At 38.6% G+C, this 24,959-nt stretch overlaps 1 protein-coding gene across 1 annotated transcript; it reads right to left on the bottom strand.

The window, feature by feature from the left end:
* Positions 1 to 917: 917 nt before the first annotated feature.
* On the bottom strand, positions 918 to 24,657 carry CPO (carboxypeptidase O; the record flags this gene model as incomplete). Its single annotated transcript, XM_081051586.1, has 9 exons — positions 918 to 1,180; positions 2,025 to 2,109; positions 5,566 to 5,768; positions 7,116 to 7,206; positions 8,255 to 8,365; positions 9,262 to 9,366; positions 10,354 to 10,455; positions 20,422 to 20,515; positions 24,590 to 24,657. 9 exons carry the CDS (start codon positions 24,655 to 24,657, stop codon positions 918 to 920), a joined length of 1,122 nt encoding a protein of 373 aa, XP_080907712.1.
* Between the last annotated feature and the right edge of the window lie 302 nt (positions 24,658 to 24,959).

The following is a 24,959-nucleotide window of genomic DNA, read 5'->3' as shown; positions in this document are numbered from 1 at the left end:
GACAAGTGCTTAGCATCACGTCAAGGTGTCACAGGGAGATACATAGGAAATGACAATCATAGATGTTACCTTAAGAGCACGAAAGTTTCATAGACAACATAACACAATTAAATGCCTGTATACCCATAAGCAGCCAATCTGGCCCTTGTTTACCTCTCCAATTCCTCTTTATTTCTCTTCTAGTACCTGTCACAAGCTGCAATATTTAGCTGATTTGTGCTCTTGATTATTATGGCTTCCCTGGGTTAAGACTTGCCCAGTATGCAACAGTGGACCCATTCCCACTATCTATGACTACCACCTCCAGGCTCAGTCACTGGAATAGAAATTCCAAGAGGACAGGGACTTTGTCTACCTTATTCCCCACTATAATACCAGAGCTTAGCAAAATCCATATAGTAGATTCTCAAAAAACTTCTTTTGGACAATTAAGTAAATAAATAGATTAAAACAGCAATAGTTTTATATATAGAGAGAGATTATGCAACATATCTTCTGAATGCTGCTAGTCACTCAAAAACACAAACTTAAGTGTAAACCTGGCTCAAAGGCACAATTAAAATTTAGGTGGTAAAAAAAAAAATCTCTAGACCCCAGGGCAGCTGCCCTAAAATTGACCTCAGATGCATAAATAAGCTTAGCCAAGATCAGCAAAACTGATCCTAGCTGACCTATAGCTTCATGAGCCATGGAATTTTAGAGTGGTTTGGTTTGCAGCATTATTGTAGCACTAATGTACTTTTTAGAAGTAATAAAAATTAATTCCCAGCAAAACAAATATTACAATGCAAACACGATTTACCTTTATTGAACTAGAAAGTATTTTTAGTTAAATTCTTTGATTCCTCTAGGACTGCAAACACCTTCCCTGCAATCACTTGGTCCATTGGGGCTGAGCAGGCTTGGGGAGGACGCACTTAGAGAAGATGCATGAAGGACACGAGCAGGCTCAGCGCTACGGTGGCAGATGTCATCTTTCCAGCACTGTTGGAATGCCAGTATTTCTCATACACATCATCCAGGATGGAGAGCACAGCAGCCATGGACTCCTCACAGGTGGCCTGAATCTGAGCTTCTGGCAGAACAAATCCATATGTACCATTGTCCCTCAGCTCAAATGTATATGAGAAGGGGATCCCAATGTCCCGAGCCCAGTCTCTTGAAGAGCCTGATGTGGCATCTACAAATGAAACCATGAAGGAGGGGTTAGAAATTATATAGTGAAAGCATAGATTTCTATCAGCCATTTCAGCAATAAAGGTTCAATCCAGCAAAATAATTAAAGTCCTTCATGTCAGGTTCTCATGGAAGCTGTCTTCTCTTTCTCCTTGATAGTAAGCCCCTGTAAGGCAGGAATTACATCTTGTTTAGCCTCTCCGTCTCCCCTCCTCATCTCGCCCCAAAGCATCTGGGCTTATGCCTGGCACATAGCAGAGGTGTGATTAAGTTTCTCAGCTGAATCAAAGACCGGACAAACTAATATTTTAAGGCAAATGTAAACCGACACATAAAGGAACAGAAACAAAACGACCAACTGGAAAAATATTATGCAAATATTATCTAGGTGGTCTTCTGGTGGGTGGAGGAGATGGTGGTAGGGGTGGGGAAAAGCAGCGCACTCTCCTTTTAACTAAATTCTTGTTTTTAAGATCCTTTCTCGAGGCCCCACCTGCTCTGCTTTCTTAGCCTGATGGGTCCTCTGGGAACTGAATCAACTGACCAAGGATCACTGGAAACGTCCTTCCTGTGCCTTCTCCCTGCCAGCTCTTTTTAACTGGAGCCAGAGGGAGTTCTGGTCTGAGCCAGTGTATTAATTTTTTTTCTTTGAGCTCACACCTTATCCCTAGAGAGCATAATTCTGGATTTGTACAGACTGTCTTTTATCCTTGGTCATTTTGATTTGTAAAATTTCCTGTTGATCCCAGGAACTCAGCTCTCCCTCTTCTGCCCACCCTACTCCCCAAAGTCCCCTGACTTCTTTTGTGACTTAGATACTATTGAGGAGGTGAAAAAAAGATACTTACATAAAATATCTACACTCGATCCAACTTTATAATTGGTTCCATGCTTTGCTTTCAATGCAGTTGCAGCCTTCTGTCCAACTTGGATCTGGAGGTGGGAAATGCAGAGAGAGATATCTGGTGTTAAAAATAAAACCAACCATCCAGAGGGTTTGGTATTTTGTCCAAATCCATCTCCAAAGTTCCAGACCATCTTTTTCACTTTCCATTGGACATCTATACATAGGTCGCCTGCTGATACTTCAAAACCAACACCTCTCAAACCCAATTTCATCATCTTCCACCCTAATAAGTGAGGGTTTTTCATATTTCTGGCTTATCATGTTCCTCCAAATACATGGGAGATCCTGCAGTCGTCTGTGACTCTCCTTTTAAATAGTTACCAAGTTGCAGTTCCAGGGCCATCACCCTATTTCAGTCTCATTACCTCTAAATAGACTATTGTCACCTTTTAATAAGGTTGATGAAGGCCCTGGCATGAATGTGGGAGGAGAAGCTTGGGAAGGGATGCAAGGCTGGTATGGGAAGTGTTCAAATGGAAAGAATGTCAGCATGTAAAACGTTAGAATTCTTATAGCTGTTCTAATTTTCAGAGAAGTTTAGAGCAAGGCTATATATAGTTATGTTTCCCCTACATAGTGATTGCCAAGTTGTCTATCACACAGTATAATATTTATTATGATTTCTACACATCTTTGGTTTTGTAAATATAGAGAGACTAATTACTAGTCTCTGGTAGTTTTAAATAATACTAGAAATGGAGACCTTGAAAAGTCGGCTCGATTCTGTGTGCACTCTATCAAAGCTTACCTCTAAGAACCTAAAACCACTGCTAGCTAGCTTCAATTACGTAAAGACAAAGTTGCAAAATTTTTACACTGTCTTTTTATTGAAAATTCTTGGAGATGAATGTTTATGTTAACTCTTCAGCACCTGAGACTATAAATGATACAGCATTGAAGCAATCTTTCTCAATTCAGTTTGCCAATTTCTGAGTATAGTACTAAAGGGTTGTCCGTAATTCCCATCTTTGAGTTAGTTACCTTCCTGTAATGGTGACATTAGTGTCCCAGGTCCCTCCTACCTTCTTGTCCCCTCTAGCCTATGGCCAGAGGGTCTAACTACACAGCCAATCAGCAGCACAAGCCTTTCTAACCTTTGAACACAAACCTTGCAAAATGGTCACATAGTATCTGTTGTCCTGAACCAAGAAGGGAATGAAATTCCATAGACAAATACTGGGGTACATAGGCCTCTTTTTTCTGCTGGTGGGAGGCCTGTCACATCAAAGATCTACTGTGGCCTGTCTTTGGTGGTTCCTTTGTGTTTGTCACAGATCCCTTTAAGTAGAAAGTAGGCATCTATGACAAACGTCGCAGAAACTGGAAAGTAAAGAGAGTTCTGGGCTTCTCAACTGAAATCTCTGTTCCTGCAGATTTCTTTACACTAAGAAATGGAACTTCTAGGGCTAAGAAATGAGGGGGAAATAGGACACAGTAGACTGGACATCTAAACTGATAACCCCTTCTAGAAATTGTAAACACTTCCTGAGCAGAGAGAGACAATGTGAGGTGGTCAGATGGTAAGTAACCTCTGGAGTAACCTCTGGTGGTAAGTAACCTCTGGAGTCTGAAGATATAAGTTCCAGTCTGGGCTCCACCATTCACTATCTCTAGAGGTTCTAGAAATATAGTTAACTCAAGGTCTCAATTTACACATCCCAAAGTGAGCTTATTATATTGTCATGATGGTCAGATGAAATAATGGCTGTAAAATCCCTTTGTAAATTGTAAAGTCCTAGGCAAATGTTAGTTATTTCCACATCTTGCAAAATGATCATGTAGTACAAATCATTTTGTACTACATGGAAGATGTCCAAAAACATTGCAGGAAGGATATTGGGGTGCTGCATGTTATTTTTGACTGCTGGGGGAAAGACTCCCTTTAGCAAAACTCTACAGTTGTTTTCCATTGTGTGCCCAGACATGTGTTTTATGGGTCATGCTCCAGTGGGACAGGGACAGGACATGTAAGAGAATAAGTGGGTCCCCAGGCCTCTGTGATCTTAAGCACAGAGTGAGTTTAGTCTCCATCCATTCTAGCATTTGTTGACAATGAAGAGCTTATTTTTTTAAAAACAGAAAAGATAAGCTGAAAATAACAAGTGGTGGTCAGAACGTGGAGAAATTGGAACCGTTGTGTATTGTTGGTTGGAATGGAAAATGATGTATCTGCTATGGAAAACGGTATGATGGTTCCTTGAAAATTAAAAATAGAATTACCATATGATGCAACTAGTCCTGATTACATACCCAAAAGAATTGAAGTGGGATCTCAAGAGATATTTGTACATCTAGGTTCACAACAGCATTATTTGCAATAGCCAAAAGGTGAAAACAATTCACATGCCCACTGATAGTTGAATAGGTAAAGGAACTGTGGTCTGTACATACAGTGTAATATTATTCAACCTTAAAAAGGAAGGAAATTCTGACACAACATGGATGAACCTTGAGGACATTATGCTAAGTGAAATAAATCAATCACAAAAAGACAGATACAGTATGATTCCACTTATATGGAATACCTAGAGTAGTCAAACCCATAGAAAAAGAAAGTAGGATGGTGATTTCCAGGGGTAAAGGGGTCAGGGAATTGTTATGTAATGGGTACAGAGTTTCAATCATGCAAGATGAGAAGTTTTAGAGATTGGTGGCACAATAACGTGACTATACTTAACACTACTGAACTATCCACTTAAAAATGGTTAAGATGGTAAATTTTTTGTTATATGTATCTTACCACAATTGAAAATTGGGGAAAAAAAATTGTTTTTTAAAGATACAAATATTACAATCTGAAATTGACCCTCCCTTTGACTCGCATCTATTGTCCTCAGGTTCACAAAAGGGCGAAGTGCTCAGTACTTTTTAACAATTCTGCCCACCAATTCTGCTTAGGTAAACACAGCTTCAGAGAATGAACTGGATGAGACAGAGCTCACGTTCCCTGCCCCTGCTTGGATTTCACTGGCACTTCCCCTTACAAACACTCCCAGGCAAATACTAGAAGCAGAATTTAGAAGAAAACAAAGCATTGTGTTTAGCAGGGAAGAGAGCAGATATTATTTAGCTGTGTTATTTTAGATATGCCATATTCCACTAACAGCTGGCGAGTTCTTTAAAGCACAGTTCAAAAGCTGTAATTGCTGAATGGAGCTTCAAGAGAATTTACAGAAATGAAAGCACATTCCTGCAGATTATTAACATAATCATCTCATTTATATTATAGACCAATACCTAAGATGTCTCCCAACTTGACATTTTATGAAACAGGTAGTTAATTAATGTAGCTAAAGCAGCATTTAACCTGAAACCTTCCCAGCAGGCATCTGGCAAGGTGTAAAAATCAGGAGAAAGAAAATAAGGAAGAGCAGAGAGAACAAAAGTGGGGCTGGAGCCAAAATCTTGGAAATGTCAATCAGGGAAAGGAAAGCAAGGGTCCTACAGAGGCTTCTCGAAAGGCTCTAGTGCTCTGGTCTTACCAGTTCTTCGTGATTACTTGATTTATTTTTGGTATAGCCATAGGGCAGGAGAATGATCTGTCCATAGGAGTGCATGGTCAGGTAGCATACAATGTCTTCTTTCTTGCTCTCTATAAAGCTGGCAACAGCTTTAGTCTCAGGCTCAGACACTGGTCCTGTGCCACAGAATGTTAAATCTTGGCAGTTTTTAGATGCACCGATACCTGGAATGCACAGGAAAACAAAAAAGGCATCACGATCTCAGTTTAGAACTGACAGAGGGCAAGGACTCATTTTTGCTCAGGGCATCTGTGGGTGGAATCAGGGCTTGTTGACATTGCTTGGCTAAGTTAGTCTGGTTAAGTTAGTCAACTAGGATAGTCATTGAAGGAGCAACTCAGAAAGGCAGAAGGGCTGACATTCAGGTTTAGAAACAAACTCCGTGCTTACACGGCCTGGGAAGGAAGATGTGAAATAGAATCGCATTTTCAGGAATCTTTTATTTAAGCTTGTGGGGGGCCCTGAAACCAGTGGTTGGGAACCAGTTCTCAGGTTCTGAGGTCAGACCCTGACATAGTCTCACTGGCCTAAGTTTCTCTCTTGCTGTCTTACTGGTTTGAGTCTCGTGAGAGCTATTTTACAAGTAGGTAAGTAGCCTGTCCTCAACAAAAATGGTAAAGCCCATCATTAATTGAGCACCTTTTACATGCTGTGCACATGCTGGGTTCAGACTCTCCTGTGTGGCATCTCCTTTAATCCCCACCTGCTGGTAAGATGGTATTAATGTGGGATACATTTAAATAAAAGAAAAGTGAAACAGGGAGATGAAACAATTTTTCCAAGATCACACAGCCACTACGTCTGAATTTTAACTCTTGCCATCTTGTTTTTAACCAGATGGCTCTTAACCATTCCTACCTCTTTATTGACTTCCAATTCATGGGGCATGTTGAGATTCAGATACATGAAAATGCCTTCAGGGGAGGGAAATGTTTACCTTGTTTACTTCTGCCGTCCTGCTGTACAGTAATCTGCAAGGATGATTCTCTGCATTTTCTTCTCTTTATGACAATTTGTATATTTCAAAAGAGAGTGATGGATTTCAAACATATTCACACTGGTCTACATCTCCTTTGCCTTTGGTTAGCCAACCTCACTTGAAGAAGAGTCCTGCACTTAAGTATTACCACTTTTTACTCTATAGATAATATATCCCTTTAGAGCAGGGGTGTCCAAACTTTTTTCAACGTTTTTTACCAAGGGCCATATGCGGTAAAATACACAAACAGCCGGGCCACTCATTCGAGGTGAAGTACGTATTGCCTCACCTGGTTTATTTAAGTAAACTAAATATATTTTTGGAATTTGCTGCGGGCCAATTAACAATGGATTGAGGACCACAGTTGGCCTGTGGGCCGCAGTTTTGACACCTCTGCTTTAGAGGGAAACTCAGAAAGCTGTACAAAATTAGACGTTTATTTTCAAAAGTTCTCTCTCTAGTAATTCACCTCTTTCCTGGCTTCTCAACTTCATTTTTTGTTCACCAATTCATCAGCTAACTGTGTACTTACTACACCAGGATGCATTGAAATTTCGATTGAGATCTGTCCCAAAACATTTGCCATTATCATGAGATGAACGGGACTTCCTCCAAAGCCGATCCTGTAACAGAGGGCCATAAGGATGTTGCCATTAGAAAGTCTCATAAATCAGAGTGTCAGTCATGACGGGTGGTCCTCCAATATGAATAGTCATCCCTCGGAATCTCTGAAAGAACTTGCCTGTAATATGATGAAGCTTGTGCTTATAATTTTTATTCTTGCCGATAGGCTAGCAACCCCCAAGAATAGGAACATTGTAAACCATCAAATTTGAAGCCTTTTACTCACAGGCAGATTAGCAGTGCCTGGTGGACGTGATCTGCTTAATCAGGGAAAGCTTCAGAGAGTCATTTTGTAAGTCCAAGTGATACAGGATGAAAGGGAAATAGCTTGGCAGATGGAACAAGGCTGTTCCAGATGTATCAGAGACAGTCTCCGCACAGCTCTGGAAACAGAAGACTATGCGTGGAGAGGGGAATAAAAATAAAGACAAGTTTCACCAGACAAGTTCACAGGGATGGACTTCATGCACATACTGGGCGAAAGGCTGTTGCAGAGAAAGGGGTCCCATGAAAGCCTTCGGGGGAGTGCTTGGGGAGAGGCAGGAATGAATGCTCTCTAGAAACAGAGTCCCTTATTTGTGGAGTAATATGCTGTAGAAACATTTTAAAGCGGAAGTTGTCTGCTATATAAAAAGCTTTATGAGATATTTGCCCCCTGTGTAAATGATCACAATGAAAGACAAAGGCTGTGTTAGTATTTATACATCATCTGTGCCTCTCATGCTCCTAGAACTGGTCTGAGGAGAACCAGTTCTTTAAGGAGACAGAGTTGGAGAAAAGTTAAATATGGCTAGAAAACTGGGAATATGTCCAAACAAGCAAAGCAAACTTGTGGAGGACTTCAACTCTAAAAAGGTCTTTTTGATACTAAACTTGACTTGGATTGTTGCCTTAAAAATGTTAGGTTAACTTTTATCCCAAATAGGGTTTCTTTCTTTACACGTCCACAAAACATTGCTATAGCTGCAATGACCGAGGTCAGAAAAACGAACCTGAGTCAAGATCTAGTTTATGAACTCATCCCAGGACCAAACTCCATCTACTCACAGTTGTCCAAGTGTAAATATAACCGTCTATGTTAAAAACTGGCAGCACATAGAAATCCAGTTTCGTAAGGAACCTTCTTATCTTTGAGTTGTCTTTATAGTTTTGTAGAATCTGGAAGTTTAAGAGAAATATTTGGAATGATGCTGGAAAGAGGTCTTTTCTCTCTTCATTTTTCAATGATTTCAACTTAATCATAAGAGATGACCACATATCCAACCAACTTCCACCCTCCACCCTCCAGCTCACCTCAGTTTTGCCTATTGGTTATGGTAGAGGTTCTCAAATTTCAGTGTGCATCAGAATAAGAAGCAGGACTTGTTAAAATACAGACTTCTTCACTCTGTTCCCATACCGACTCCCCCACTGCTAGGTCTGAGTTGGTCTGAGGTGGAGCCTCAGAATTGTCATTCCTAACAAGATCCCAGTTATTTTTATGCTGTTGGTCTAGGAACCAATTAAGAATTTCTCTTTATGGGTTAAATTCTTCATGTTTGGGTTTCTGAAGAGACTGACACAAAAAGCATCTTATGCTACTTTTGAAAGTTTTTTTGTCCCCTCAAGGGAGGGGTATGGGAATATGTAAAAATTCACTGTGCTACTGATTGTCCGTATGTTAATCTCTTAATCCATACAACAGTCCCCTGAAGTAGTCATTTCATCCTCCTGTTGCAGGTGGAAACTAGGGGTTTTTGTATTGGAAAATTTGCCCAAGACTATTTGAAAGAGGCAGCACCAGCATTCACCCATCTCGAATTTCCAAGATATGTTTTCTTCTTGTTTCTTAGATATGTTGACCTTCCAATAAACATGATTTTGTATGCACTAGAAAGAGATCAGAATACCTCACTTTTCAGCGAAGCTATTTATTAATTGCATTTCCCTCGGGGAGAAGGAATAGCTCGGTAGACTTGCATTGCCAATGTGTGAGTGAAGCTTTCTAAAAAGCCAAGATGCGACAGGAATTTTGTGGGGTGGTTAACCATTCTGAGAGAGCTAAAGACACTTACTTCTTTCACAAACCATTGGCAAAAAGCAGGGGCAATCCACTCCCTGGCGTGAATTCCGCAGTCCATCCAAATGATCTTCTTGGGGTTATTGGATGGCAGGCTGATCTGAAGGGAACATCTGTGCTCCATTACCAAACAATCACTTATTATTATAAGCCACTGTGCAAAGTTATCAGGTGTTTTTTTTTTCCCTTGCTTACTCCACTCTGTGATTGCAAGTCTGAGACGAGGACGTCGGCAGAGATACCTACAAATATGACTTTTCCTGATCCTTCCTCGGCTACTTTTGCTCCCCTGTTGGTTACCTGGGCTGTTATTCTTAGGACCACGTGCTCACTCCCCATGTTCCCCACCCAAAGCCTGGTAGGGAGGCTAGAGATCGGGTTATCCCCATGGCTAGGTTATTATCTGACTGTGTGTCCTTGTACAAGTTACTTTGCTTCCCTGGGTCTTGGTTCCCTCAACCATAAAATGAAGGAACCAAAAACTGAAGGTTTTCTATGGTTTTTGATCCTTTTTATGGAAAATAAGGTTTTTAAAAAGAACAATACACATTTCTTTAAAACTCAAAATACACGTGAAAAGTGAACTGGCTCTAGTATATGCACGAGTAGGGTATTTTCCCTTATGCAGCCCCTCCTCTCCCACCTCTGTGAAAGCCTGGAGGTGTCCAGGGCTTCACAGAGCCAGCCACTCAGCCAAAACGTTTAAGTTCCAGTCCAGCCCTGTCATCCACGACTCCAAGTTCCTCAGCCAGGGTTGAGGGAGACCCAGCATGGAGAAAATAAAGGAATAAGCTCTTTTACTTCTAGGTCTTACTGTTTTTAAGTCCTACCCCGATGGTCCCACTGAACTATCCCAAATTCACTTTGCTCCAGAACTCGATTCCACCCAGGTAGTTAACATGAAGACTTTCTAAGTTTTGAATTTTAAAAGCCCAGTTTGGGGTGGAAAAGGCAAAGTCTTTCTGTACTGCCTCTTTTAACCGTGTCTACATTTCTGACTAGAGCCCCTGAATAGTAAACAAATATCCTTGGATTGGGTGGGAAAGACCCCTCTGCCCCAGTAGCAATTTTCAGCCTTCTCACTCACCTTCAAATAATACATGGGCCGAGTCTCATAGGTCATCCCCAGGAAATGTTGTGTCACCACTTCTGTGTGCTTCTTACTTATCTGGCTCATCCACTGATAGATCTGAAACAGCCAGGGAGGATCACAGGTATCAATAACAAGATTGTTTGCTTGCCTCTAATTAACTGCTTCTTTCCTTCAGATACTGAACTCTGTACCAACATTGTTTGCTTGCCTCTAATTAAGATACCTGCTTCTTTCCTTCAGACACTGAACTCTGTACTCTTTGTTCTGCATTGCACTAGCTGTGTGCTAAACAACCAAAGGACTAAACCAATGAATTATTACCCATCCACTCCCATTTTCTCTAAAAATCGACTCGGACATAGGTCTTAGGCCACCCTGTTGAACTTTACAAACAAGTCGCTGAGAATGAACAATTTCGATAATCCACTAATAATACTTCAGAAACATTATATAACAATACATCCTTCAAATGGCCACCAGACTTAGATTTCATGTGGCACCCAATCATTCCAGAAATTTCAGGTCAGGCTTATTTTGCAGGATTTTCTTTATTCTTTATGGATCTAAGCAATATACTTTGCTAATTTCCATGGTTCCAAGATTAGAAATGAGTTGGGTATGTCCTTCACAGAATATGCCAATAGAAGTTTCTAAATCAAGCCCAAGATAACCATTTTGATTACACAGGGGAGACCTGAATAGATGTTGATTTAATTACAAGTCTCACAACATGCATAGAAAGGAAGGGTCTTACATTTTTGCCTGTAAGTCAATAACCATGGTTCTATAAGAGTGAATGGAATAAGGGAATTCACAAACATAAGCCAGTCATAGGGGTGTAATAAGATATCTCCCGTACTTTAAATTCTTTCTTGTATTATTTGAAACAAATTCTGAAAAATATTAATATTTCCAAATATTGACAGAATAAATGGTAAAGTCTATGTGTAGGACAAATTGTACATTTATATAGTAGGTGACATCATAGGAATGGCGGCAACGGGCGAACTTTTTGAGTTCTCCTCCAGATCTTATCACAAACGGAACATCTATAACCCATCAAAGGACTCGCTGCTCATCACGCAAACAGCTAAGGGACTCGCAAGGATTACTTGAAGGTGGGCAAATTGGGCGAGCAGGGGAAGAAGGAAGAGAGCAGAATGGAGACACAGTCGCATCCGTGGCTGTGGAGACGTGGCCCGCACCCCTGGCTGCAGAGACGCAGGGGATTCTAGGATGGAACAGAGAACACAAAAGCCAGGAAGTGGGCTCTTTTTCTACATCCCACAGCTGATCTCTCCTGCCAAGAGGGTAGCATATCCAGCATTTGAGGCAGTAACCTCAGCTGAGACCTCCAGCTGGGCCCTAGGTTGGACAATGGACACAAACTCCATACCTGGGCCCCTCCCCCCACTCTCCCAATCCTACCCCCGCCCTTCCAGAGACTTAAACTGGCCCCTGAACTGAGAAGTAGTGTTAGATTACAGAGGAGCCATAGTGCTCAGGCTCTGGGAAGACTGGTGTTCAGCTCTGACCCAGAGAAAAGGCTGGGAAGGGTGTGATTTTTGCTGGGCTAAGAGAGAAGAGACTCCTCCACCCCCCTGACCCCACCCTTTCTGTCTTGCGGGAAGAGTGTGACACGGCTGGGCTGGGAGAGAGAAGAGCCCTCCATCCCCAGCCCCCACCCTTTCTGGCCTGTCTAGGGCGGGGCAATTACAACTGCGGAGGCACTCCCAGGGATCAGCAGTAGGTGGCAGATGCAGCTCTGGGCTTTCAGCAGCTCAGAAATCTCCCACTCACCACAGACACACATGGAAGAAGTGCCCTAAGACTCAGGAGAACTGGGCACAGGGCTGGTGGTGCTACTCTCAATGCACATATGTGCAGGCAAGAGCAGAAACTGCACTGACTTTGTAGAAAGTACCATCCAGACCCCTCAGCCCCACTCATCTAAATCTGCAATCCCAAGGTCACTCTGGGCATCAGCGACCGACTCTGTCTGCACAACACACAGAGGACTCTTTGGTACAGTAGAGGACAACCTGGAGATTACTTGGTGGGCTTAGCTAAGACTGGCGCTGCTTTTTTTGTTTTGTTTTGTTTTTATATCTTTGATATCTTTGCCTGTGTTGAGTATTGGTTATGGGTTGTTTTTACATGTGAATGTATTTGATTTTTTTCTTTGTTGTTGTTGTTGTTGTTGTTGTGCTTGGTGATTTGCTTTGTTCTGAAATTGCCCTACCAGGGCTCAGCTCAAGAGGCACAAGATTCAACACACTCAGAGGCCAACTCCAGACCAAACCAGTGTAGGTCAAACTATCGGGTTTGACCTACAAGTGACACACCCAGAGGGAATTCTCTACAGGCACAAGAGCCCATAGAGGCCCAACATCACCTAAATGGTCAACCCTCATGCAGCAGAACACCCTGCTGTGGGCAGAGCCAAGTCTCACAACTACTCAGCCTAGCAGTCAATCCCACCTACTCACAAGCTAAAAGCAATTAAAGATCAACTTTAACAGGAAAATATACACAACACAAGAGTCACCTTTAGAGCACACACAGAGGAGAAGAACGAAGTAGTGCAAGTCAAATATAAAGGACACATACTACCTAAGATAACCTAGCAAGAACTAAGAACCCTAGAGGATCTACCTAATACATCGAAGCAAACACAGAGAGTCAGCCAGAATGGGGAAACAAAGAAACATATCCCAAATAAAAGAAGAGAAGAAACCTCCAGAATTGGAACCAAATGAAATAGAGGTAACCAACGCATCAGAGACACAGTTCAGAACACTGATGATAAGAATATATAAGGAGCTTAGAGATGACATAAAGAAGGATAGAGAAATCATAATGAACAACCAGTTAGAACTAAAGAACACAATTAGTGAAATAAAGAACTCACTTGAAGGAATTAACAGCAGGTTAGATGAAGCAGAGGATTGAATCAGTGACTTAGAAGACAAGTTAGCAGAGATCACCCAAACAGAACAACAAAAAGAAAAAAGAATACAAAACAATGAAGATGGTTTAAGAGACCTCTGGGATAATATCAAGTGCAACAACATGCGCATCATAGGAATACCAGAAGGTGAAAAGAAAAAGCAAGGGATTGAGAACATATGTTATAGTGTCCAAAAACTTCCCTAACCTGGTGAAGGAAACAAACGACAAAGCTTAAAGACAAAGAGAGAATCCTAAAAGCAGCAAGAGAAGGACAGCGGGTTACATACAAAGGAACTCCTATAAGATTATCAAATGACTTTTCTACAGAAACATTGCAAGTGAGGAGGGAATGGCAGGAGCTACTCAAAGTGATGGAAAACAAAGGCCTACAACCTAGATAGCTTTATCCAGCAAGGCTATCATTTAAAGTTGATGGAGAGATAAAGAGCTTCCCGGAAAAGAATAAGCTAAAGGAATTTATTACCACCAAGCCAGCATTGCAAGAAATACTAAAAGGACTTCTGTAAATAAAAGAAAGATGAAAACAATCTAACTACAAATTTTAAAAATGGCAATAACTATGTACGTATCAATAATCATTTTAAATCTAAATGGATTAAGTGCTCCAATCAAGAGAAATAGGGTGGCTGAGTGGATAAGAAAGCAAGACCCTTGTATATGCAGTATACAAGAGACTCACCTCAGATCAAAAGACACACACAGGCTGAAAGTGAAGGGTTGGAGTAAGATATTTCATGCAATTGAAATGAGAAAAAAGTAGGAGTTGCAATACTTGTATCTGACAAAATAGACTTTAAAATGAAGAACATATTAAAAGACAAAGATGGGCACTATATAATAATAAAGGGATCGATCTGATGAGAACATAACCCTAGTAAACATCTATGCACCCATCATAGGAGAACCTAAATATATAAAACAGATATTGACTGACATAAAGACAGAGATCAACAGTAACACTATCACAGTAGGGGACTTCAACACACCTCTGACAACAAGGGACAGGTCTTCCACACAGAAAATCTATATGGAAACAACGGCCCTAAATGACACATTAGACCACTTGGATTTAATCAATGTTCTCAGAGCATTTCACCCCAAAGCTGCAGAATACACGTTCTCCTCAAGCACAAATGGAACATTTTCCAACATAGACCATATGTTAGGCCACAAAACAAGTCTTGATAAATTTAAGAAAATTGAAATCATACCAGTTGTCTTCTCTGACCACAGTGCTATGAAATTAGAAATGAACTGCAGGAAAAAACTGGAAGACACACCAATTCATGGAGGCAGAATAACATGTTACTAAATAATGAATGGGTCAACCAGGAGATCAAGGAAGAAATCAAAGGATATCACAAGACGAACGAAAATGAAAACACGACTACCCAAAATCTATGGGATGCAGCGAAAGCAGTCGTAAGAAGGAAATTCATAGCATTGCAGGCCTATCTAAAGAAACAAGAAAAATCATTAATCAACAGTTTATCTTCATACTTAAGGGATATGGAAAAAGAACAGCAAAATAAGCCCAATGGGAGTACCAGGAAGGAGATAATAAAGATCAGAGCGGAAATAAATGAAATAGGAACCAGAAAAACAATACAAAAGATCAATGAATCCAAGAGTTGGTTTTTAGAGAAAATAAACAAAATCGACAAACCTTTAGCCAGACTCATTAAAAAAAGGAGAGAGAGGACCCAAATTAATAAAATCAGAAATGAAAGAGGAGAAGTGACAACAGATATCACAGAAATACAAAAAATTTTAAGAAATTACTATGAGCAACTATATTCCAACAAATTTGACAATCTGGGAGACATGCACAATTTTTAGAAGCATACAACCTTCCAAGCCTAACTCAAGAAGAAACAAAAAAACCTGAATAGACTGATTACTACCAGGGAAATTGATTCAATAATCAACAGTCTCCCAACAAACAAAAGCCCTGGACCAGATGGCTTTACAGGTGAATTTTACAAAACATTTAGAAAACGATTGTACCTATTCTCCTCAAGCTCTTCCAAAAAATCCAGAAAGAGGGAATGCTCCCAAACACTTTTTATGAAGCCACTATCACCCTGATCCCAAAATCTGACCAAGACACCACAAAAAAAGAAAACCACAGGCTGATATCTCTAGTGAATATAGATGCAAAAATCCTCACCAAAATATTAGCAAACAGAATTCAGCAATACATTAAAAAGATCATACACCATGATCAAGTGGGATTCATCCCTGGTATGCAGGGTGGTTCAACATCCTCAAATCAATTAATGTGATATATCACATTAACAAAATGAAAAATAAAAATCACATGATCATATCAATAGATGCAGAAAAAGCATTTGACAAAATCCAGCAACCATTTATGATCAAAAGCCTTAAGAAAGTGGGAATCGAGGGATCATATCTCAACATAATAAAGGTCATATATGATAAACCCCAGCTAACATCAGACTCAATGGGGAAAAGCTAAAACCATTCCCCTTAAGATCAGGAACAAGGCAAGGTTGCCCACTTTCTCCACTGCTATTCAACATAGTGCTGGAAGTTCTAGCCACAGCAATTAGACAAGAAAAAGAAACAAAAGGCATCCAAATAGGTAAGGAGGAAGTAAAATTGTCATTATATGCAGATGACATGATACTATATATAGAGAACCCTAAAGACTCCACCAAGAAACCGTTAGAGCTGATAGATGAATTTGGTAGAGTAGCAGGATACAAAATTAATATTCAGAAATCAGTTGCATTTGTATATACCAATAATAAAACATCAGAAGGAGAAATTAAGAAAACAATCCCATTTACAATTGCTTCAAAGACTATAAAATACCTGGGAATAAATTTAACCAAAGAAGTAAAAGATCTGTACTCAGAAAATTATAAGACACTGAAGAAAGAAATGAAAGAAGATACAAATAGATGGAAACACATACCATGTTCATTGACAGGAAGAATTAATATAGTTAAAATGTCCATACTGCCTAAGGCAATATACATATTCAACGCAATTCCTATCAAACTACCAATGACGTTTTTCACAGAAATAGAACATATAATCCTAAAATTTATATGGAACCATGAAAGACCCTGGATAGCCTCAGCAGTCTTGAGAAATAAGAACAAAGTGGGAGGTATAACGATACCTGACATCAAATTACACTACAAAACTACAGTAATCAAAACAGCATACATTGCAGCTTTGTTTACGGTGGCCAAGACATGGAAACAACCAAAATGTACTTCAATAGATGAATGGATAAAGAAGTTGTGGTATATATACACAATGGAATACTATTCAGTGGTAAGAAAAGATGATATAGGAACATTTGTGACAACATGGATGGATCTTGAGAGTATAATGCTAAGTGAAATAAGTCAGACAGAAAAAGCAGAGAACCCTATGATTTCACTGATATGTGGTATATAAACCAAAAACAACAAACGAACAAGACAAACAAATGAGAAACAAAAAGTCACAGACACAGACAATAGTTTAGTGGTTACCGGGGGTGGGGGGAGGGAGATGAGGGTAAGGGGGGTCAAATATATGGTGATGAAAGGAGAACTGACTCTGGGTGGTGAACACACAATGGGATTTATAGATGATGTAATACAGAAATGTACACCTGAAATCTATGTAATTTCACTAATAATTGTCACCCCAATAAATTAAAAAACAAACAAACAAAAACAACCCCAGCATGGTACTGGCATAAAATCAGACACATAGATCAATGGAACAGAATAGAGATCCCAGAAATAAATCCATGCCTATATGGCCATTTAATCTAAAACAATGGAAGCAAGAATTTACGGTGGGGTAAAGACAGTCTATGCAATAAATGATGCTGGAAAACCTGGACAGACACATGCAAAAAAATGAAGCTGGACCACCTCCTTGCACCATATACAAAAATAAATTCAAAATGGTTTAAACTCTTAAATGTAAGATCTGAAACCATAAAATTCCTAGAAGAAAATATAGGAAGAAACTTTATGGACATTACCCATACTAAGATTTTTACTGATATATCCCCTCGCGCAAGGGAAGTAAGAAAAAAAATACACATGTGGGATTATATCAAACTAAAAAGTTATTTTCACAGCAAAGGAAACCATCAGTAAAACAAAAAGAGATCCTACTGAATGGGAAAAGATTTGCCAATGATATATCCGATAAGGGGTTAATATCACAAATTTATAAAAAAACTCACGCAACTCAACTGCAAAAAAACAAACAACCCATTTAAAAAATGGGCAGAGGACATGAAGAGACATTTTTCTAAAAAGGACATACAGATGGCAACAGACACATATGAAAAAAAGCTCAACCTCACTAACCATCAGAGAAATGCAAATAAAAACCACAATGAGATACCACCTCACCCCAGTCAAAATGGCTATCATCAATAAATCAACAAACAAGTGCTGGTGAGGATGTGGAGAAAAGGGAACCCTTGTGCACTGTTCGTGGGATTGCAGATTGGTGCAGCCACTATGGAAAACACTATGGAGGTATCTCAAAAATCTGAAAATGGAACTACCTTATGATCCAGCAATTCCACTCCTAGGTATCTATCCGGAGAAATCCAAAACTCTAATTCAAAAAAATTTATGCACTCCTATGTTTATTGCAGCACCATACACAATAGCCAAGACATGGAAACAACCGAAATGGCCATCAGTTGATGACTGGATTAAGAAACTGTGGTACAGAGGACTTGAGGAGACATTTTTCTGAAAAGGACATACAGAAGGCAAGAAGACATATGAAGAAATGCTCAACCTCACTAACCATCAGAGAAATGCAAATAAAAACCACAATGAGATACCACCTCACTCCAGTCAAAATGGCTATCATCAATAAATCAACAAACAACAAATGCTGGCGCGGATGTGGAGAAAAGGGAACGCTAGTGCACTGTTGGTGGGACTGCAGATTAGTGCAGCCACTATGGAAAACAGTATGGAGGTATCTCAGGAATCTGAAAATGGAACTACCCTATGATCCAGTAATTCCACTCCTAGGCATCTACCCGGAGAAATCCAAAACTCCAATTCAAAAATCTGTATGCACTCCTATGTTTATTGCAGCACTTTACACAATAGCCAAGATATGGAAACAACCGAAATGCCCATCGGTAGATGACTGGATTAAGCTGTGGTACATTTATACAATGGAGTATTACGCAGCCATAAAGAAGAAAGAAATCTTATCATTTGCAGCAACATGGATGGATCTAGAGAACATTATGTTAAGTGAAATAAGTCAGAAAGAGAAAGACAAGTACCATATGATCTCACTTATATATGGAATCTAAAGAAAAGACTATGTGAATGAACTAATCAGAGACAGTTTTGGGGACGCAGAGAAAAAACGAGAGTGTTTAGATGGGTGTGGGAGGGGGTTGGGGATAAGGGGAAAGGTGAAGGGATTTGGAAGCAGCTGGTAACCACAAGATGGCCTCAGGGTTTTTTTGAAAATTAATTTGGGGAAGGTATTCTATAATGTTGTAAAGATTTTGTTGGGTATCCGATGGACATGCGTCCTATTTGGGAGACCAGCTCAGAGATAATGTGGATGCCTGAGGTCGGAGGGATAATGGATGGGGGGAGGGGGGTTCACAGTGTTAGGGATATAAATGATGAATGTCTAAGTATTACCTTGTCTTGTACACCTGAAACTAATAAAAATAAAAAAAATAAAAAAAATAAAATAAAGAAGCTGTGGTACATTTACACAATGGAGTATTACGCAGCCGTAAAGAAGAAAGAAATCTTACCATTTGCAACAACATGGATGGACCTAGAGAACATTGTTAAGTGAAATAAGTCAGACAGAAAAAGACAAATACCATATGATCTCACTTATATGTGGAATCTAAAGAAAATAAGTGAATGAACTAATCACAAACAGTTTTGGAGACTTAGAGGAAAAACTGAACGTTGCTAGATGGGAAGTGGGGTGGGGATAAGCGGGAAGGTGAGGGGATTAGAAAGCACAGTCAGTAACCACAAGATTGCCACGGCGTTATGAAAGTTAATCTGGGGAATGTAATCAATAATGTTTTAAAGATTTTGTAGGGTATCCGATGGACACTTGTCTCATTAGGAAGACCACCTTAGGGATGATGTAGATGCCTGATCATTGCACTGTACACCTGAAGCTGAACAATAATGAATGTCAACTACAAGTTTACATATATATGTATATGTATATGTATGTGTGTGTGTGAGTGTATACTTACAGGAAACGGAGTACAGCATTAGGAATAGAGACAGTGGAGATGTAATGGCAGTGTGCGATGTCAGAGGGATAGTGGATGGAGGGAGGGGCATTAGCACTGTGTGAAGGATATAAATGATAAATGTCTAAATATTACATTGTTTTGTGCACCTGAAACTAATAAAAAAAGAAGAAAAAATTTAGATGCGCATATCTTTTAACCCAGCTATTCTATTTTTAAAAACGTATACTTCAAAAAAAAAGTTTTGCATAATGTCATACATACACCCCCCAACACATATTTGTGTATATAGTAGCTAATTTTTCTTACTGTGACTAGTTTTGGAAATCACCAAACTTATCTTAGTAACAATATACATATTTTTTTGAAAAACGTTTTTTTCTCTTAAAAACTGTTGATTGTCTCTTGCATCCGACAAGAACTACCACGTTTTCAGCTAACTACCATCCAACCAGAAGGCTTTTCCACCCCATATCCCACATTGATATACACATTAGTTCCGTCCTGGTTAAACTGGCCAAGAACTTGATGAGCGAGAGTAAAGGTTAATTCTGATTCATGTTCACACTGGCAAAACTGGTTGGGGTGTTCTTTCCCTCCTGTTTCTTTTTGTTGTTTATTTGCCTTTTTATTTCCTATCAACAGGATTTGTTGCTTCAGTCGTGTTGGTTGGTGGGTGATATTTGGGAATTCCTTGACCTCAGTGCCCAGGCAAATCTCCACCTCACATTTTGAGCCGCTTAGTCCATGGATAGTAACAGTGAACCATTCCTGCCCATCCTAAAGGTGGTTGTTACCTTCACCAACCCCCGCCATGGATACTTGCTCACCTCCCCCATGGGGTGGTATCTGTTATAAGAATAGGTCTCCGGGTTCCTCCACGGAGTCTTGTCCACAGCCTCTTGTCTGTGTCGTGCTCGCGATCTGCAAAGGTAAGAACGTCAGACAGAAAGCACTGAAGAAACCGACATATCATGAAGGTTGGAAGGCTGATGAAAAAGGTAGTAGAAAGCAATGTGCACAGCATATGGAGGACTTAAGCCATTTACCTCCTTAAGGTAAATATTATGATTCCAGGTTATTTTTTTTCCTGAAGATTTTGTTACATAGGCTAAATCCTATTTTTATCAGACCCTAGAAATTAGACATAAAATGTTTATTCGCCCATTGAAAACTTTTTTCTGTCTCTGCTTTGGATAACAAAGAGAGCAAAATAAGTAGTTGCATTATAAGTTCATTGGAAAATAATTTTAGTGCTTTTTCGGAATGAGGAGAGGAGAGGGAATGCAACAAATAAGAAGGATATCTTTTCAGCCCTCCCTTCTTCCTCATTCTTTGAACTGGTTGTCCTGCCTGTCATGTCCTGCCAGGAAATGAGATCATTGGAAATGGTTTCACGATAGTGTTGGAACCAGGGATGGCGGCTGTTCAGAGCAACCCGGTTTCTTCTTCCTTTGTGTCGTTCATCAAATATTTGGGTCTGGCTTTATCACAGTTATGTTCTCAGTGATAGGAAAGTGAGTATAGTAAAAAGCAGGACTAGCACTTGATGAATTCCTGTTTCAGTTGGGCTAGGGTTCCCTGGCAATTTCATATATAGAAAGGGATAGATTAACGGTAACTGAACACCCTCAAGCACCAAAGTTTGGCTTTCCCCCAGCTAAGGTGTGTAAAATGTGTATGTTGCCCCCTAAGCCTGGCATTGAACTACTGGGTCCCTGTGATACGCAAAAAAAAAAAAAAAAAAAAAAGGCCTATCTGGGATTTCAGTGAAAATCCATGACATTAAAAGGGCTTATGTCTTTTACATGAAATTAAACATAATACTTAAACCTTAGAAATCCAAACACTTAGTTCAGGCAATGTTTAAACCATATACTTAGAAAAGACATTCCCCTGTTTCTAGACAATTTCTTGCACAATGTATAATACATGTGGGGAGGGAAGGAAAAAGCTAGCTAATCCCCCAAATTACCACCAGTCTCATCTCACCGATCAAATGAAAAGATTATTGTACTTTGTGTATTCTTTTTAAATAAGAATTCATAAAATGTCTAACAGAGAATATAAACTTTGGGGTACATTATTAATAAATACTGAAGATCAAACATTGATGAAATTTTGACTGGAATGTATAAAGAAGCAAAAAAACTAACAATAAATTATGATGGAGGCAAATTTTGTATTTCACACACTTAGCAAAGAAATGGTTTCATAAGGATTTCATGACAGTAAAGTATTTTTGAACTTTTTTTTCCTGCTTACGAAATTAGCATATGCTTATACTGGTAGTGAAATACTGCGAAAGTTTAGAGGAAAAAAGGAAGCGAAAAATGGAAAAGAGAAAAATGAATCTTCAATCTTCCCACCTCTCTAAGTTAACTTGTTGATATTTGGCATATTTCCTGTCAAGCTTTTATCTGTGCATATTTTTTTTCTTAAACACAGTACAGGTTATATCTATATATAATTTTGTATTTACTCTTGTGTATTCTATATTCTACTAGAGACATTTCCTCAAACCAATAAAAACTCTTCATACACATTATATTTAAAAACTGACTATATTTGATAGTAAGTATATATTACATAGTGTCATTTATTTAAATATTTTCATCTGTACTGCATATTAAAGCTGTTTCCCCTTTTGGATTTTTGCTATTGTAAATAATTCTGGAATTAATGGCTTTTTGCATAAATTTTTGTGCTCATTTCTGATTATTTCTTTGAGTTATATTCCAGGAAGAAGAATTAGTAGGTCAAACAGAATGAACATTCTCAAGGCATCTAATTCATATTGCTAAATTCCAAATGATTCAACAGACTTATACTTTTTTGGGGGGAGTATGCAATACATATGAGAGAAAGATAGAGCTTTTCATCTTTGTGAAGTGTAGATTTTCTAGACTATCATTACATCAATCATAGTGAATAAAGAGTATCAACATGGCAGCTAATCTGTGTTTTGAGTTGGTCAGAGCTATATAAAAGTGGACATTATTTAAAAAAAAAGTTTAAAAAAAAGTGGACATTATTTTATATCAGTAAATAATAATGAAAATGAAAACAGCCAATTAGAATCAGGACTAGCAGATTAGAAATGTTTTTTTTTTCCAGGGTAGTCAGGTAGTCATAAAGAGCTGTCCAATGGAAGCTGTTCCATCTGAGTCTCACTGCCTGAACTGAATCACTTCCATAATTTAACCTAGGTTTGGCAATCTATTTTTTTTTAAATAAAAGTTTTAATGAATCTTCATTGTAGAATGTTTGCAAAATGGAGAATAGTTGAGGGACAGAAAAAAAATCAACAAAGATAACAATTACCATTTTGGTACATAGTTTTTCTTATATTTTTCTACATATTTTATCACATTTTGTATTTTGCATTTTTCCTTTACCATAAAGCATGTACTTTCCCATGCTATTAAATTTTTCATAATTATTAGTCTAATGGATGAATAATATTCCATTATCCATACTTTAGTTTATTTCCCTAGTCTAGATTTCCAGAAGCAGGGATACTAGCTTAAAGGGTGTGTAAGTTTTAAGGTTCTTATATTTTTAAGCAAGTTGATTTTTTTCCTAGTCAAAGCTCTATAAAAAAATGTAAGCATCTTTGTCTTTAATGTATAGATGAATACTCTCAGAGGGAAGTAAATACAGTATCTATATGAAACCAAGTAAACTAATGGAAAAAATGAAAAACCAATGTCCAAACAGGTTTCTGATATCACATAGATCCTGGACTCTCTCTCTATATGAAATCAGGCTGTCTATGAAGCTAAGGGACAAGTTGAGATCACAGAGATAGTCTGGGGCAAAAATCAGAGTGTATTTCTCTGTTCTATAAGAACTTTTGTTGTAAGACTTTTTAACCATGAAGAAAAAGAAGAAACACTTTATAACTATACAGACTTGATGAGATACAACAAACGAGCAAAATACTGAGTTACATATTAACAAGGGAAACTATACTTTATATAGAAACTGCACTACACACACACACACACACACACACACACACACACACACAGAGTTCAATACATAGTATATATTTACGGAAGTTATGATTTATTATGATAAGAAAAAAACACAAAAATGGACAAATGACCTGAACGGGCAATTTATAAATCAATAAAATGAATAATAAGCAAGACAAAATACTTAACCTTATTAGAAATCAACAAAATACAAAAGAAGTGATCTATGGGTATTGTTCACTTATCAAATTGGCAAATACTTAAAAAGTGCTTTTATATACCATTGTTGGAAGTATAAACTGACACAACTTTTCTGGAGGGCAAATTGGAAATGTGTACCAAGATTCTTCAATTTTTCTCAGCTCCTGACCCAGTAATTACACTTTTTATCACTTACATTAAGAAAGTAATCAAAGATTTGGCAAAAAAAAAGTTAATGTAGCTGGATGCTCATCATGGCATTATTTGTAAAAATAACAAAGTAGAAATCAAATAAATGCCCCATAGGGTAACAATGATGGAATATTATTAGCAGTTGCAATGTGTTTTAAATGAATTGTAAATATCACAGAAAATTTTTTACCAATTTAACTGAAAAATTTTGACAATAGTACTGTATAATTAGCTAGCTAGCTATCCAGAAATATTAGCAATAATTATCTTTTGGTGAAACTATATGGTAGTTTTAAACATTTTTTCTTGATAATTAGAATGTGATTTATCAATGAGAAACCATATAAATAAGGGACATAGAATTTTCATTATAATTTCCTTTTTTAATCACAAACATGACATATATATATTGATATTTATTGTACATTGTGCTAAGAAATGTTTATTAGATATTTATTCATTTATACAAAGATTATTAATGTTTAATGATAAAAGTTCAGTGATCATTATTCTTATGGTGGTATGTATGGACAGGGAGAATTCAGCTGCATTGATCTTGAAAAAAGCTTTCTGGTTAGACAGTTTAAATAATAATAGTCAACCCCTCTTCCCACTTCCTACTCACCTATCATCTCCCAATCCCCAAGGGACCAGCATCCCCAAGAGGTAAAGGGTACCAAGCAGAGGCTTCATTCTTCTGTAGACAGAGCTAGAAAGTCCTGGACTTCTGCAGGTCAATAGATCAAGTGTTTCTGAGAATGCATCCAGGGGTTGGCTCCCACCATCAAGATAAGATAAGGCAGTTAATTGATATCTCAGCAGAAACATATGTGAGCAGCGGCTTCATTAACTCCACTATGTCCTCAAACAGATTTTTCTTAAGTAGTGGAAAACACTACCATTTGGTTTTTCATTTCTCCTCTAAAACTGAATTTACACAAGCCCTTGACTCTGCCAGATCCAGAGAGAAGTTTCTTTCCTATTTTTAGGAATCC

Source organism: Rhinolophus hipposideros (genome assembly GCF_964194185.1).
Source record: "Rhinolophus hipposideros genome assembly, chromosome: 6".
Lineage (NCBI taxonomy): Eukaryota > Metazoa > Chordata > Mammalia > Chiroptera > Rhinolophidae > Rhinolophus > Rhinolophus hipposideros.
The sequence above is the reverse complement of the archived record's forward strand: the minus strand, read 5'-3'. Positions and strand labels throughout refer to the sequence as shown.